The sequence below is a fragment of the Lonchura striata genome, chromosome 1 (genome assembly GCF_050655825.1).
Source record: "Lonchura striata isolate lonStrDom1 chromosome 1, ASM5065582v1, whole genome shotgun sequence".
In the NCBI taxonomy this organism is placed as follows: Eukaryota; Metazoa; Chordata; class Aves; order Passeriformes; family Estrildidae; genus Lonchura; species Lonchura striata.
Genome location: NC_140703.1, coordinates 95256646 through 95272277, shown reverse-complemented (window position 1 = coordinate 95272277; position 15632 = coordinate 95256646). Strand labels below are relative to the sequence as shown.

General features: G+C 35.4%; 1 protein-coding gene across 7 annotated transcripts in view; it reads left to right on the top strand.

Annotated features, from left to right (window-relative positions):
* MYO16 (myosin XVI) overlaps positions 1–15632 on the top strand; it is a 356937-nt gene that overhangs the window by 294433 nt on the left and 46872 nt on the right. For all 7 annotated transcript variants that reach the window (XM_031503852.3, XM_021545590.4, XM_021545595.4 and 4 more), the window contains exons 29-31: positions 7749–7845; positions 13163–13409; positions 15214–15521. In XM_031503852.3, coding sequence (XP_031359712.3) covers positions 7749–7845; positions 13163–13409; positions 15214–15521 — 652 coding nt within the window. The remainder of the gene's footprint in view (positions 1–7748; positions 7846–13162; positions 13410–15213; positions 15522–15632) is intronic.

Below are 15632 nucleotides of genomic sequence, written 5' to 3'. Positions count from 1 at the left end.
GTGAACACCTTAGCAAGCTCTTCCACCATCTCCTTCAGTACCCCCAGATGGATCCCATTCAGTGCCCTCTGAGTGTCTGAGTGGGACAATAGGTCTCTAATTACTTTTTCTTGGATTTCAAGGAGTCTGTTCTGTTCCCTGGCCCTGTCTACCAGCTTAGGAGGCTGGTTGCCTTGAAAATACCTAGTTTTTCTGCTGAAGACTGAGGCAAGGAAGGCACTAAATACCTCTGCCTTTTCCTCTTTGCATCCAAAAAGGGATGGAGATTTTCCTTGCGTCTTATATTTTGTTAATGTATTATATAAACAATTTTCATTATATTTCCCAGTGTGGCTAGACTGAGCTCCAGACAAGTTTTTGCCTTTCTAGACCTTTTTTCTATGTGAGCTGGTGACATCCTTGTACTCTTCCTAAGTTGCGTGGCTCTTCTTTCAAAGGTTGCAAACTCTCTTTTTTACCCTGAGTTCCAGTGAAAGTTCGCTATTCAGCCAAGCTGTTCTTCCCTGCTGGCTTTGGTCACGTAGGGACAGAAGTGTTGATAGCTTTATGAAATGTTGCTGTTCCTTGGGTAAACTGAGCTAGAGATAACTAAACTAGGACAATAAAATAGTGGTTTCATTGAAGCTGACATACCATGCAGTTTCAGTCATGCACATAACTTAAGTACTGGAATTATGAAAGTGCAGAGCTACTAATGAAAGACAATTTTTGCATCTTGACTCTGTGTGCAGTCTTGATAAGATATTCTTTCTGCTTAAATATATTCTTCATCACTACAAGCTTAGCTATTTGCTGTGACTTTTAAACACATCTGATGTTAGAGAAAATTAGATTGCTAAATCAAAACAAACCATTTTTCCTCTAGGCAGAGAGAAAGTAACAGACTTGTTTAGCCCCTGGAGGAGTCAGTGCGGTGATATTTAGTAACTTTAGAGTTAAATTGAGAAGAAGTACTGGATATTCCATGTAAAGCAGAAGAATCTCCTGTTCCCCAGAATATGTGAAGGTCTTTATATCAGAAAATCCCCATTTTCCGTGCTGTATTCATTTATTGTAACACACTGATGCATTACCTAAGCAAAACCTATCATCCCAATGGCATGGTTTAATTTGCAAACATTATCATGCTTTGGGAGAAGTATGGGCACAAACAGTCCTTGGCTCTTTTTACTGACATAAGGAAACTTTCATTTGTTTGGATTATCATTCCTCACACTGTTAAGCTTGCAAATATAAATTCAATAAAAAAGAGTTAGCCGTTAACTCATACCTTACTGAGCTTTCTCATCACAACTTGTAGCTCTCATTTTGTTTAGCTAAGGTCAGTAGTCTGCAATTAACCCTTCTTAGTTACTTCAGATGAAGCTTGCTGAAATGCAAACAACTAGTACCATATCAGAAGAAAAAGAAAACATCAATTTAATTTGCTTTTACTAGAAAGTGCATCTGTTAAATACAAGCACTGCAAAGGTCAGACCTTCACTGAAATAGTATTTTAGCCTTTGACTGCTAGAAATGCTTATCTGGTTAAAATATAGCAATCCTTAGAAACATCTAATAAAAGCTTTGTCTTAGTTTACCTTTCCAGTATTTAGCCTGCTTCCTCTAACACACAATGATTCCTTCTTATCAGCAGCTTTGAATTCTGAACACAAGAGATCACTGATTTGTCAATGACTGTCTTAAGTTTCAAATGGGATGATCAGGTAGACTCATTAGGTATGGAATAAGCAGTACAGGAGAGCCAGCTGGAATGTTTTAATGAAGTTCAAAATGAGGTAATTGCTTGAGACAGGTGCTGTGTTAGTGCCAGTTCATACTTTCACAACTACAAACATTGCTGAAACTGATTCAGGAGCCAGCAGTGTTTGTGGATAAATGATCTTTGAGGAGCTGTACTATCAAACTTGCAGTCATGAGCACTAAAAAAGAGAAGTCCTCAATATAGAGAAATTCCCGAAGTCAATTTATAAATCATAAATTCTTCCAACACTTATAGAACTGCAAAGGGAAAACAAAGTCTGATCCACAGTTCTTACCAGTCAGAGAAAAAAATAATATTTTTTTACTGTTCTATGGGTGTTTCATTTATTGGATTTGAGAGAGCTGTCCTTAGGTATTTTTAAATTTCAATATAATATTAGCATACTAATATGCTAGTTTTTGAGAAAGAAATGTATTTATGGTTAAATAGCAGAATGTAGAACATAAGTGGCTTATATTAAATCAGAGGAATGAGCAGAAGTGTATGAAATCATGTATATGTAAATTTTATGCTCAGTTCAGAGAATCTTTTAAATTATTTTTTAAACAGAACTGTTTATTTTGGCTTAAAATGAAAGTGGTCATGCTACACGGATTGTATTGTACCTGATATGCTGAAGTACTGGGGCACTTTGCAAGCAATCTAACAGATAAGGGGTTCTTAACTTTTTTCTTTCCCTCAAATAGGAAAACTTTAGACTGTATAAATTTTATGCTAGTTCATTCATTTGTTATTTAGTCATTTTAACTGAAGTCAATTTCCTGTTTGTTTTGAATATCTTACTTTAAAAGTCAATTTTCTTTTAGGCAATTAATAAACAAAATCCTGGGGACTGGGGAGGTGGGAGGGGTCATACTAACAGAAATTATTAAAACAGAAGCATTTATTTTTCCTTCATACTTTGGATTATATCAGTAAAGTGATATTGTCCCATTATTTTTTTTTTATCTTGTCACTCTATTAAGTATTGGAAATAATTTGCTAGTTGCAGAAACCACCAGGGAGTGACTTTCTACCTCACCAGTACTACCAAAAGATTGACCTGGGCCAGACACTGCCCACAAGCTCACTCAGTGACTTTGTGCCACACTTGACAAACCCATGCTTCCCTTCAGCCAGGGAATAGGATGGATGGTTGACTTTGACCTCAGAATGCACATAAGCTCTCACTCTTTTAACATAAAGCTCTATTTTTAGTTCATATTTCTATGAAAAATATTTTTCCCCTCTAGAATATATTCCTCCCTCTCTGTGTCCATCTTTCAGGTTTTGCTTAGGATTACTAATCATGCTAACTCAATTTTCTTTTTGATATCTTTTGCATCTCAGATCTAGATACCATGTCTTCCTCTTCCTCTCTCCTCTCCCACCTCTCCCACCTATTGACACTTTCCTAGATACTCTGCTTCATATTTGGCACCAGTCTTCATCCCTTATTTGTCTGTGATTAGTTTTCCAGTCTCCTGCCTTAGGATTTCCTCACTGTGCCACTGCTCTCCCTGTCCCCTGTTGCCTGTATTTCTCATTCATACCAAGAGACCCTTTCATATTGTCTCTTCTGAGTTCTGAATGAGTGGTTTGGCTCAGGTTAGGAGGGAGATTATAGAGCAGGCCTGGGGAGGACATGAGGAGGAGGATATACCACCACATTTTGGTGCTGTGTCGCTTTCTAGAATTCTGAAAACTAGAATGACATGTCTGAAAAATACCAAGATCCTATGAGATAAATTGGGGTAGGGTTTCACCTACTCAGTGTTTCTTACATGTATCTTAGATTTCCTAACTCCTTCCTTTCCTTTTCTGTAAGACAGTTCTTCATGTTGCCTTGGAAGTATGAAGAGCTGTGAGGTTGGTACAGTCTAGGGAACAGGAGTGACCATTATTCTGCCCTTTCCCAGAGACCTGAATGACAGTTTGTCTCTCTAAAGTCCAGCTCTTGACAAGAATTTATATAAATGTTTGGTATATCAGACTACTCACATATTTTATATTAAGGCCATAAATAAAGTATGCTAAAATGTAGGTTTATTCAGTATGTACCACAGTGCAATGTCACTAGTTTACAAAGAAGGACTATTAAAATGTATTAAGCAAATCAGAGAGTTAAATTTTAAAAATAAAATTTCAGTCTGTAAAAATCAATGCCCTGTGTTTGTCATTATAATATCTTTGTAGACATGTACACTGCAAGAGGACACATTTTACAATAGTATTAAGGCTTTTTTCTAAATTTCATTAATGCTCTATGAAAATGTGTGTCATTGTGTAAAATATCATTAGACTATAGTTCTCTGTCTTTTGTAGGTAGCTATTTTGAAAGTACTGCCAGAAACACTCAGCACTCCCACAAATTGCCTTTTTTAAACTAAAGAACAGCTTTACAGATTCCCTTGACACCTATTAAGTATGAGCTAATACTGCCTCCATGCCACCTACACACAATCTCAGCATCCATTCCAGAGTTTTGAATGTCTGTACTTCTACATCCTACACCTTTTCTATACAATTGAAAAATAAAAAATAAAAAACAAAAAAGTAAAAAAAAATAAAAAAAAAAAACAAGAAAAAGAACAACTCCCTCAAAAAAACAAACAAACAAAAACAAAACAAAAACAAAAACAAACAAAAAAACTAACCAACCAAACAAACAAAAAAAACAGCTAGCCTGTAGCAACGATTGAAGCTTTGGTAGTCATCAATGACAATTTTACTTAGTTTTTTAAAAATGTGTCATTTTGAAAAATAACATTTTAAACCCTAATGCTTTCCTAATTAAAATAACTATTACTGTAATTCACAGATGGTTTACTATACAGGAGTCTGAATTACATTAAAATTTCAGACTCAGATTGAGAGCATTTTGCAGTCTAGAAAAAATATCGAAAAGTGAGTGTTATAGTGGAAGAATATTTGAACTTTTTTTTTCCCTAGGCAAGCAGGAAACATTTTATGATTAAAGAAGAGACCAGAATGAAGACAGGTGGCAACCTCAAAAACTGTTTTGATATGTGACATGTGAAATTCCATTTTTCATCATTATTGCTTTCACTGAGCACCAGAACTGTAAAGAAGGCAGTGAGACTATCTTGTTCTCTTGGTCAACCTTAGAGGCTCTCAGATTTAATTCAAAGACTAAGCAAAAGAGATTTCTATCTGTACTAACATAATCAAACATGTAATAGTAGTTTCTGCTACATGTAATAGTAGTTTATGCTTCTGTCTAGAGCTCTTCTCTCTGTAGACTTGGCATATGATGTAAAAATCTATAAATAGCTTTTATCTGAATGTAAAAATGGATTTGTATTGACATTTTGTATTTCTTCATTCACTTAAAAATTGTAGCAGTCTCCTACTAATGAAGTTCATAGCATAAGTAATGCCACAATAACTCCATTTATATTTTTCCTTGGGTATAGGATGAGAGAAAAAAGAAATAAGGCTTTGCATGTCCCCTAGATAGCTTTGTGACTGCAGTGTCAGATACTTGTAGCTAAACCAACATAATCTTCAGCAATTGTCTTGACTGTGATTTTGTGACTGCACACTACCCAATAAATTGCAACTCATTGTTTAGCTAAGTTACACATTTGAAATAGAGCCTAAATGCGACCAACCCGTGTGTCAATGAGACTAATTGAGAATGGAGCTGTTAATTTTGCCATGGGCATTACTAGAGCTTTTTTAAGCTTAATAAGATCTTAATAAGAGCTTTTTAAATGTTTGAAACTGGAATTTTCATCCACTTTTCTACTGTCTGAGTATCAGTATTGCTGTAGTAGGGGGAGAAGCCAGAACTATGTGTAATTAAGGACAAAGGACAGAAATAAGGAAAAATTGGAACATTTGGCATAGGCTTGAGACAGTAGGAAAAAAACTGTTTGATACAGAGGATTTTTAGAAACGAAAGGTGAAGTGTAAAGAGAAAATTTAATCAGTGTAGGGGAATGTAATTTTATTAAGTATTTGTTCTCGGGCTTTGTCTGAGAGCTGCTCAGATGGAACAGTAATTATAATAACCACATGATAATTTAATTACAGTTAACTATATGAATAATAATTCAGTTATTTTTTACAGAGAAATCTGTATTTAAGGCAATGTAAGCAAGACAATGAAGATATTAGTAGCCAAAACTAGTAATAAGGCAGGTTCAGAATGTGTTTTAACAAGACGGATGGGAAGAAAACCTCAGTGAGCAAAGGGTTAAGATAACCAGATTAATAGAGAATTTTGAAAGCTGAGGAAGAAAAGTAAAAAAATTTTGTTAGACGTCGTCAGTCAGAAAAATGAAGATGAGAGCATGGCCCTAAGAGCAGCGTGTGACTGCACAATTGGATCTCAGGGAGATTGCCTCAGATTAACCACCAGACAGAGAGCCTATTCCCTATTTCTGACTTTCTACAATGGCGAGACAAGTAAAATGTCTTTTGTGTCACCTACTTCCACACACTTTTTGATAATTAAAAAGGGACTATTTTAAAGGGAAAAGAGAGACTAATGGAAAAAAAAAAATGAGAAGCATTCTAATTTTGCCGGTGCATCTGATTTTAATTAAAAGACTAACAACTGCACCATCATTGTTAGTTCAAACTTCAGGATTACAGACTTTTTAAAACATTTGATTCAAAATAGTTGCTCTCTACAATAGAGAGAAGGGAAGGCAAGGGACAAAATTTTGCCACAATAATTTCTGAACTTAGTTAATGGAGTTTAGCTGTGAAATATATATCCTGATTTTCTGTCATCCAACCCTACAAGGATGTAATCTAACAGTGTTTGGATTAAAAAATTTGGAAGGGTGTGCAATTAACCCTCCACATACGCATCTCCCGGATCTAAAGTAAAAATCATCAGTGGAGCAGGATGGCTCAATAAGAAGAGAGTAAGCTTTTATGCTGGAGACAAACAAGAGTTGGAATGAATTTCTGCAATTTTAGCCAGACTTGTATGAATTAATCAGTAGGCCTATTAGCCATGAAAAAATTAATAGTTAGGGAAAAGCTAGAATCTTCTAGGGTAGCACAGTTTTCTGGCACTGTTCTATTTATTTCTATGAAATTAAGAAAGTTACTTCTACAAAACTCTTGAGAAAAATGATTGGTTTATTGTTTGGGTTTTTTTCCACTTGCTGGTTTTGGAGTTGCTAGGTTGTTTGTGGTTTTTAAAGTCTATTAGAAAGGAATGCTTTTGAAGATGATACAAGGAATTTTATAGGACTGTTTCAGCTTGTTCAGAAGGTATCAAAAGAAAGGTGTTTTCTTTTGGTCTAACTAGTTAAATTTGGCACTAAAGGAGTGAGAGCATCTAACGATTGTTACTTCAAGAACTAGATGATTAAACCAAGGTACTACACAACACCAGAATCAATACTTAGGAGATTATTTTCCACAAATGAGTCCCTGTCTCTGACTTTGATCCTGAAAGGAGACTCAAAGCATAGCTTCAGTAAGCAAAGCTGGGAACCAGGATTCATAACTTTACTGGATATTGGGAATCATTGTCACTAATGACAGTGAGTTTCTCCCATCCTCCAACTTCAGTTAAGTTCTTCCTGTTCCACAGATGGCAGTTATCTCACCATTTTCTGTTCTACATGGGTTTGTCTTGTCACCTTTCCTCATGCACACCCCCTTCTACTTTATAAGACCTAAACCTTATTTTCTATTATGTTGTCTAACACATTAGACTCAGAATGCTTTTTCCCCCAGCTTGTATTTAAATTGAAGATTGTACTATTTGTTCTGGATATTTTTGGAACTGAAGTGGAACTATCTGTCTGACAGCTTGTTCATCCTTTACAAATACATCTTTTATTCAACCAAGTGATAACTGCATTTCTGTTACAGAATTAGCATTTCACTGTTCCTAAATTGCAGATATTATTTCAACCTTTTGCTGGATTGTTAACATGCAAAATCTATTTACCTGTCATTGTTTTGGCTTCATTTGTTGATGTTTTCTCTGCTTTTTGTATTTGGTATTTAGATAGGAGTTCGAAAAGTGTTTCTTAAGTACTGGCAAGCTGACCATCTCAACGATTTGTGCCTTCAGCTTCAGAAGAAAATCATAACCTGCCAAAAAGGTAACAGTTATAGAACAACTATTCCTGAGCTGTTGCTTTATACATGGAGCAGAATATTTCATAGCAAAGAGATTTTCTCCACCTTGAATAGTTGCTATATATTTATACATTTCCCTACAGATATACACAGATTTTCAAGATAGTAGCATTAGTGATTTTTGCACTCTCTGTTGGTCAAACATAATTTTATGACAGTCTTGAATGTAATTAAAACTTAGAGGATCTTGAATATTTTCTTTTCAGAGTAAGTTCCATGATTTTTCAAGGCATTAGTATCACCTTTACTTTCTTTTTTGCACATCAAATATTATAACAGTGATACAAAATCGGAATATTTTCAAAAATATCAACACTAAAAACAAAGCTAATAAGTGAGTGTGTTTAGTTGCCCTTATTTTTCCCCTTTTCTTAATACTTTCTTATTTGACTGCTAGTTTTTTATGTTTTTATGTTTTATGTTTATTTTTCCTCATTTTACACCTGCATTTTTCATAAGGTCACTGACATTTTTTGACATATTTTTAAAAGGAGGTATTATCCACTGCCTCTTGATTTCCTGTTAGTTATGCTCCATTTTCTGTTATTCTCAAATAACTGCTGAAAATATGAATATTGCTTTGTTTGAAGAAACTTCTTTCACACCATTCATTATTTACCTAATTGGCTGATGTCTGCAACAATTCCCATTTTCACCTATTTAAATGAAATTAAAAATACAAAATCTTATCTTTTTTTTGTCAGACACATAATATTGTAGATTTAAGAAACATAAACCCCTTTCATTTTAATTATCTATTCCTCGTTGTAAGCATGTAGTGAAAAAGAGGAAGTCAAGAGAAAACCTGATGCAAGGGAAATCCAAATGGTAACAGTTCAGAAATGAACATGGAGAATCACAGGTAACAGATGCCACAGTTCAGCTGAGTTTATAACTTGGGCATGATTTTTTTAATGCAAATTACCCTATTGTATTTACGCATTTTGAAAAGCAATACCAGTTAATCCTCTTTACCTTCTTATGCTGACTTATCAAAGAAAGAAAATATTTACCTTTCAGAATACAAATTGCAAACAGAATGCTTCAATATAACCCTACACCAAAATTTAAAACATCCTCAGATATGTCCATGGTTTACAGAAGTAAGGGAGCAGATCACCAAAGCCTGCCTAAAGAATGAAGAAAATAGGGCTTCATGGCTCCTTACAAAGTATTTTTCTTGGTTTTGCTTCTATCCTCCTTAATTAGAGTAACTTGAAAAGTCCTTTTTTTCCAAAAGTGTGTTTAAAGCTATGTCTCATCTGCATGCTTTTTATGATCTGGGAAACCTGAGAAAATTAGGAACTTGGATGAGTAAGCAGTAGTTAGACGTCAACCTTGTGTCATTAGCTCATGAAAAAAGCTGCCTTTTGCAAAGAGGTCCAATTGTAAACTTGTAGAATTAGCATGCCAAAGAGCTTTGGCAGGTCTGGAATAGAATAGAGTACCAGTATGCTGTCCTTATGTTATCCTAAAATTGGTATCCATATACTTTACACTGACATAGTGATGCTTAGTGAGTAATGGTGTCAGTCCCAATGCACTTTTGTACCCTTGCCCTTTACATGCAGGGGACTTTGGAAGCTAGACCTGTCCTAAAAACACATTGAATAATAGCCAAATTAGTCAATAATCACAATATAACAAACAATAAAGCTGTTAAAAAACATCCAAAGGAGGGTTATGAAAATGGTGAAGGGCATTGAGGGGAAGCTGTGCAAGAAGCAGCTGAAGTCTCTTAGCCTGCCTAGTCTGGAGAAAAGGAGGCTAAGGGAAGACCTCACACCAGCCTACAACTTTCTCATGAGGAATAGAAGGGCAGACACTGATCTCTTCTCACTGGAGACCAGTGACAGGACCCAAGAGATCATCATGCAACTTCGAGGTTTGTTGGGCACTGGAAGTGCCCCAGGGAAGTGGACACAGCACCAAGCCTGACAGAGCTCAAGAACTGTTCAGACAATGCTCTCAGTTACACATGGTGTGATTCTTGGGGTGTCCTGTGAAGGGCCAAGATTTGGACTTTGATGATCCTTTATGGGTACTTTCCAATTCAGTATATTCTGATTCTGATTCTAATTTATGTATCAGGCTTTAAATGTAACATCATATACCTAGATAAGAGTTTAGCTTTAAGGGGAAACAAAAATTCCTACAACTCCTTTTACTTCAAATCTAACTAGCAATCCCTTCTTCTAGGTTTGGGGGAGGAAAACCCAAAACAAAGCAGACCATATAAGTTCTTCCTGGTATCCTGAAACTTATCTTACACAAGCAAAGCAATGGGTCAAACTAAAGCATGTGTAGAAGCGCTTTTACATAAAACTGTATCTGTGAGTTTAAAGACCTTGTCATATTTTTTTCTGCAGGTATGAGAACTACATATGATGCATTTTGACCTGAATTGCTGTGCAAATTGTTTGTACTCATAGGAAGAGCAATCATGCTGAAGTTCTTCCATCAGAGTTCATGTAGATGAGGAATTAACTTGAATACATTGTACACACAATAGTTAATAAATTCCTCATATAACCCAGATCTGTGGTCTACTGGAATTTTGATTATTCCAATCCTCATCCTTAGATGAACTCTAAAGTACTAGGTATTTTTCTGCCCTATGGGTGCTAACCTCAATTATTTTAATTTTCATAATGAAAATTATTTTAGATCTACATAAATGAGGAGCAAACTTCGCAAGGCAATCATAGTACCCAACAGCAGTAGATGAAACTAAGCAGTAAAAGTCTAGGACCTGAGAGTTTCATTTCACAGCAGTTTTTTAGGTTATAAAATTGTTCTGTATTTAACCGAAACCAAAATCTTTCATATGTTCTCATAGAGAAGGAAGTGTGGAGAAATATCTATCACTTAATGAGAAAACTGAACTACTTAGTTCATGAAAATGTATGCAAAGGAGGGATGTCTATCTGCCAACCCTTCCTAGTAAAGCTTTGTTGAATGTTTCTCCTTCATTTTGGTGAAAAAGCATAATCCTAAGTAGCTGTACTGGATCTCATTTTACTGGACCATTCTAGCAGGCTACTCTAAGATGTTCATTCATGCCTGCTAACAATCCTATCAGAGAAGTGATCTCTTAATTTCTTTATTTTAACCAACCTTGGTGGCGTTGCCAATATTTGTTCAATTTTTTGTCAAGTTAAAAACATACACAGACACACAGGCTCTTGTAAAAATGTTACTTTAAAATATTTAAGAATTTTTTCAAAATCACCCAGGATTTGATGCTTATTTTTGCTCTGCAGAAGTTAGGTTTAAAGAGAATATTTTAGGAAAAAGCATTTTTTTATAATTAAGCTTTTTCAAAATTTTTATATTCATGAGCAGTGAACTCTGATAATATTTTATGCAAGTATTCATTCTTTTTGCAACAGTAACCCTTAGATTCAGACTCAGTAACATCTTTATTATGAATAGTCTCATAAAATTGTAAACAATAACTGTACTATTAATTTCCCTTTCAAGTAAATTTGGTATAAGCATTAATGTTTCAGAGTTTAAAGAAGTCAGATTTTATGGAATATAATTAAATGCATTAATTTGTTGTTATTATAAAAGTACAAACCTTCAAAGCTGTCTATCATAAATTATTATTAGAAATTATTTTAAACTATCTGAATTTGAAGGTTTTCAAAAGCAGTGAATTTTGGATAGAAGCACTATTAGCATGTTAACAAATTTCTTATATCTTGTCAGTTGGGTGCTGAGCATGTCTACCAAAGAAATCTTTTTTTTAGTGTCTAAACAAGGCACTAGAAGATGATAGAAAGTATCTTACATTACACTATGCTTTAGCTGTTTCTTTTATTCAATAACATTTTGTATTCATAGACTAGTTTTATTTTTCTCTGTTTCCATTTTTCCTTTAGATTATTTCAGCTTGATTCTTCATCATTTAATGTTGTTGTGCAACCATTTAATGTTGTTCTGCAGTAATCTTAAATCTGAAATTTAACTATGTTGTTGTAAATACCTAATGCATTTTATCCTCCAATCAGCATTCTCGGTATCTTCTCCCAAACTCAAACAAATACCTTACCCAGGCTGTTGTCTGCTAACTTCATGGATGAAAAGCTTTCAATTGACGAGAAAGAGAGAAACCATAAGAAGTGATGAATTTTGACCTGGTTTTGATTCATATAAATTGATGAAAATCAAGACTATTCAAGGCAACAGACAAGTAATTCTAAAACAGGTTCTTCCCTATGACATACCCAGCAGTGGTTCAACATCTGGAAGGAAACATGTGGAACTTTAAAAAATAAACAGCCACACAAACACAGTGCTTTCAGTTAGCATACTTCTGCCTTCTAAGCCAAAGCATATGTTCAGAGAATATTGACACCACCTGTTGCAGGTGCTGGGATTAAAATGGTGCCTAATTTATTATGGGCACAGAGGCCCCTGTGCCGTGTGTTTCTGATCAACTGTACTTCAGAAAATCCAGGATACTGGCTGGTATTTGGGTAGGATTTGTTGTAATGAATGTACTTACATAGGAAAGTGCTACAGAAAGCTGTTATAGGAGATGCACTAAAATCTTTTCCCAGCATAAAGCTGACAAAGACTGTGAAGAAAAAGCCTAATAGATAAATGAAGCTGATGCAATGTAGATGAAAACTTCTACCTGAAAAGTGCAGATATGATGTGACAGATACATTTGAGAAATTTGCATTTAATTAATCTAATTGTTTTAGCTGAAAGGAAATGAGCAGTGAAAGGTCTTTTAAGTCAAACAAAAAAAAATCTTGTGATTTTGATGAGGTATTAGGTACATTGAAACACTTAAAGCATTTTTTAAAGCTGACCACCAGCAGTCATTTAATTCCTACAGCATTCACTGCAATTAATTTATCCAGGCTTTTATTTTGAAACAAACTATCTTTTGGCCTTTGCAGTGTAAATGTATGCTTTCATAATCTGTAGTATACATCTTGCATTATGCATATGTAAGATGTATACACTCTATTACATCTATGTTGTAATGTAATAAAACCTAGCATTCAGTGAAAGTAAACATTTTGAGTTCTGATGGCTCAAATTTAATAATTTACTGTCACTACTTTGTTTTAAGCACTGTCAGTAGAAAACAGAAAGAGCTCCATTTTATTATGTTATTTATGCCATCAGATTTCTTTCCTAATTTGTATAAGATATTAACTGAACTTGGCTTGCCCATGTTTACAGCAGAAACCACAGTGATATTAATTCCCCAATTAGCTGTCTTTCACTGGTCCATATTTTCTCCTTCCACTATGGCAGTTGTAAGAGGATTTCTAGCTCGCCGGCGCTTGCTGCAGAAGAGGAGCATCAAACAGCAAGAGGTCACCTCAATCAAAAGCTTCTTGCAGAATGCTGAGGATATGGGATTGAAAACATATGACAACTTGGTGATTCAAAATGCCTCTGACATTGCTCGGGAAAATGACCGGCTCCGCAACGAGATGAACGCTGCTTACCACAGGGACAAGGGAGAGGCTAGAAACAGGCCAGAAGAAGGCCAGAAAAGGTAAGATGAGAAATACCTGCTGTGGAGAACTAATGAGTCTCTTCAGTTTTTGTGAATTCCTTTCCCTGCTTAGAAAGTAATAGAAATGATGGAAGGATTGCAAGAGGATTCTCAAGTATATGCTCATCTCAAGTTAATATCAGGTCATATCTTTTCCCTGTATGTCAGGTAATTAATTCTAGAAACTTAAGGAGACTACCATATCCTGTTGGGGGGGCACTGAACTTAGAGGAACTTATTCAAGTCTCTGAACACTTATTTTTTGCAGAAATACTTCTAATTCTATGATAGATTATGGTTTAACTTCATTAGACCAAACAAGCCAAGGAAAAATTTCTCTGACTTAAAATACCAACACTGAGAAATAGCCAAGGTAATGAAAAACAGATATTAAAGTCCAGAATAATAAATCTTGATTTCTCACTGAAACAGTGAGGAGGATGCTTTTATTTAAAAATGGGCAAATGTTGGTTTTTTTCAACTCACATCAAAATTTTCAGGAGTATCTATTTTACAAATCCAGTAAATGATGGAGAGCCATTCTCTAGGAACTGAGTCTCTGATTTCTCTCTTATACAGCTGTGTAGGCAGAGTTAGCATTAGCAGTTAATCAGTATGTGTGAATAGAAAGAATGTGTCCATAACTTGCTGGACATATAAATGTTTATTTTTCCATAGGAACTTAATTTTCATCCAGAACAACTCCCTTTGCTATCATTGTTTTTGTCAGTGACTTTAATAAAAGTGAAAATGGCAGTGCATCTGTTTAATTAGCTTCAAATATCCCAGTGATTACATATTGGAGGAAATGCCTTTGTAGGAAAGACTGTAATTAAACATTACAGCAAAAACAAATTATCCACTGAGCACCATGCTTTCATCTTTTGCTATTTCATTTGCTACATGGGCAGCTGGCTATATCCTGTGCATGAATTTCAGCTCTGCTGGTGATTTGCCATGCAGAAATACAATTTAAAAAGACAAATGCTTGGGGATTTGTTTGAAAAATGGCAGTATAGACATCTTCTATCTATTACATTACTACTCTGAGTTGAAAGGGTATCAATGTTTTCATTCTTGGAAGAATAAAATGTTTGAAGAATTTTTGTTAAAAATCAATTGGTCAGGAGCAGCTGGAAGGTTATTTCTCAATATGTATTCAAATAACAAAGGAAAAAATAGGGAAAAATTGAAAAACTGGATTGTAATTGAAACAACTAAACATAACATCACAATAATAAAAATTATTATTAAAAGTAATAATTAATAATTAAGTTTAAACTGGAAGACAAGGATAACTGGGTGGAATTGCTCAAGCAGCCAATGTAGCTGGTTAAAAAGGTCACCTAATATTTTAAAGATTTGCATTATCTAAATAGAATTTATAGTTGTCTTTTTAGAAAATAATGATAAAGGCTCAGCATTTGCTGCCTCAGTAACTTTCTATTAAAATGGATTTCCCAGAAATTATTATTCAGATTAAAAACCCAGCTTTTGATTGTGCGTAGCAATCAAAGTGTGAACAATTCATTCAGTGAATGTCTGGTCAACAACATGAGACTGCTTAAGCAAGGCTGCATTTGTGTAAAAAAGGGCCGGTGTCCTGATTTATCATGAAGCAGGAAATGGAAGAAAGCTAGCAGCTTGATCTGGATTTGTTTGTCAGAAGATTACTACCCACATCCCCTCGACACAGCAGGGGAGTTGTGAGATTATTTACCAAAAAGCTGTTGTTACATTTGCATGAACAGGTTCATTGTTATTGCTTGAATAATGCATCTGGGCCTCTTTTCTGTGTTTTCAGAGCTGAAGACAAGGGTGGGAAGGTCTCTGAGGACAGCTTTGCCGGCTGTCGAACATCTAAGCACTTTCACTCCAGCTCCGTCCCCGTCCCCATGGCAGTGGATGGCTTGGTGCATTCTGCGGCTGGGTCATCCATCAGATCCCCCTCCCTGCACTCTGTTTTCAGCATGGACGACAGCAATAGCCTGCCATCACCAAGGAAACAGCCTCCTCCCAAACCAAAGAGGGACCCCAACACACGACTGAGTGCCTCCTACGAGGCTGTTAGTGCTTGCTTGTCGGCAGCTTCTAAGGAAACAGCTAATGAAGGTTAGACATAAAGGCAGAGACAGTCGCAAATGCTACTCTGAGTTATTGATTTATTCTTCTCACTTTGATCCTTTTAAACACAGTCAAATGCCTTTGAGAGGTCCTGCTTCC